At 43.2% G+C, this 1,262-nt stretch overlaps 1 protein-coding gene across 1 annotated transcript in view; it reads right to left on the bottom strand.

Annotated features, from left to right (window-relative positions):
• Positions 1 to 1,262, bottom strand: part of LOC106526962 (uncharacterized) — a gene marked incomplete at its 5' end in the record, with an annotated part of 9,868 nt that extends 8,606 nt beyond the window's left edge. Inside the window, 1 exon segment of the mRNA XM_014021704.1 lies at positions 4 to 1,262. Coding sequence (XP_013877158.1) covers positions 4 to 1,130 — 1,127 coding nt within the window.

Raw genomic sequence — 1,262 nt, 5'->3', positions numbered from 1 at the left:
AGCTGGTTTATCTTCTCCTTCTTTTCAACAGTGGCATGGTCAGACTGAGCAGAGTGAACAGTAACAGACCGCTGTGGTGTGTTCATTTTCTTTTTTTCCTGCCTCTCACTTTCATAGGCACATGCAATATTTAGTTTCTCAAACAGAAGTTCATCAGAAACACCAGCTTGCTCCAGGAATGGCTGGAGATCACGTTTTATATTATCATTCTGTAAGCCTGTCATAACTGTATGGAGAAACATGTTTTGCACAAGTACTGGATCATACCTTAAGCCTGACTCTGACTCTTGTGAGGCAAACAGAATCTTCTGTCTCAGATCAAGAGTGCGGATAAGAAAGTTCTGAGGAGTCTCTTTAATGCCCTGTGCTTCTGACGACAGCTGTTTATATAGTTCTGTTGCGCTCTTCTCCTGATAATGGCAGCGCAGTATTCTCCTCAGGGTGGGCAGTGCGAGGTCACTTTTCCCCTCTAAATAGCTTCTTAACTGCATCCCCGGAACAATGGCCCTTATAACAGCATCAACAATCTCAGTCTCTGGAAAACCCTTGAGAAGGCCATGCTCAATTTGTCGTGCTAGGCTGGAAAATGTGAGACGATCTTTCTGTCCTGGTTCTCCAATTTGTCCAGCTATTTTGAATTCTTTGTGCCAAAGTGGAGGGGTCGGACCTGGAGCTGAACCTGAAGTTGTCATTCTTAAGGTGGGTATGGTGGCCTGAAATTTATGCTCATTCTCATCAGTACTTTTTATTTGGAGTGGTAAACATGACTGAGGTCTGTTGTCTGTTGATGTACTGTCCTCTGTTTCATCAGGTTTATTTTGTTCTTCATTTTGTGTTGCTTGAAGTTCCTTTACTTGGCCAGCTGTAGTCTCATTTTGAAGTTCAGTTATCTTGTCTTTAAAACAGAGAAGCTGTGCCATCCCCATGTCCTCCAAGTTCTGTAGTTCTTCACTCTGCAGATGATTACTAATCATTAAGATGAGTGATGCTCTGTTCTTTCCTGTCACATGCTCAAATTTTAATCCAGCAATGGTGAGAAAATCACATAGTCCTATTAGGCTGTCTACAGGCAGTGTACACAAAAGTCCCATTATTTCCAGTTGTAATGCCTCTGCCTCGGTTGACTCCATCTTCTTTGCTATAGCGACTTAGCGTTGACTGTTGTAGCAGTGACTGATTTACTAAAACTTAATTGCAGCGCTCCTGGTACCTCAGGTTTACCTCAGATTGCATGCCCTTTGGTCGTAGCCACTCAGACTGCC

This window comes from Austrofundulus limnaeus, unplaced genomic scaffold, assembly GCF_001266775.1.
Source record: "Austrofundulus limnaeus strain Quisiro unplaced genomic scaffold, Austrofundulus_limnaeus-1.0 Scaffold302, whole genome shotgun sequence".
Classification (NCBI taxonomy): domain Eukaryota; kingdom Metazoa; phylum Chordata; class Actinopteri; order Cyprinodontiformes; family Rivulidae; genus Austrofundulus; species Austrofundulus limnaeus.
Note: the sequence above shows the minus strand (reverse complement) of the source record. Positions and strands in the feature narration are given on the sequence as shown.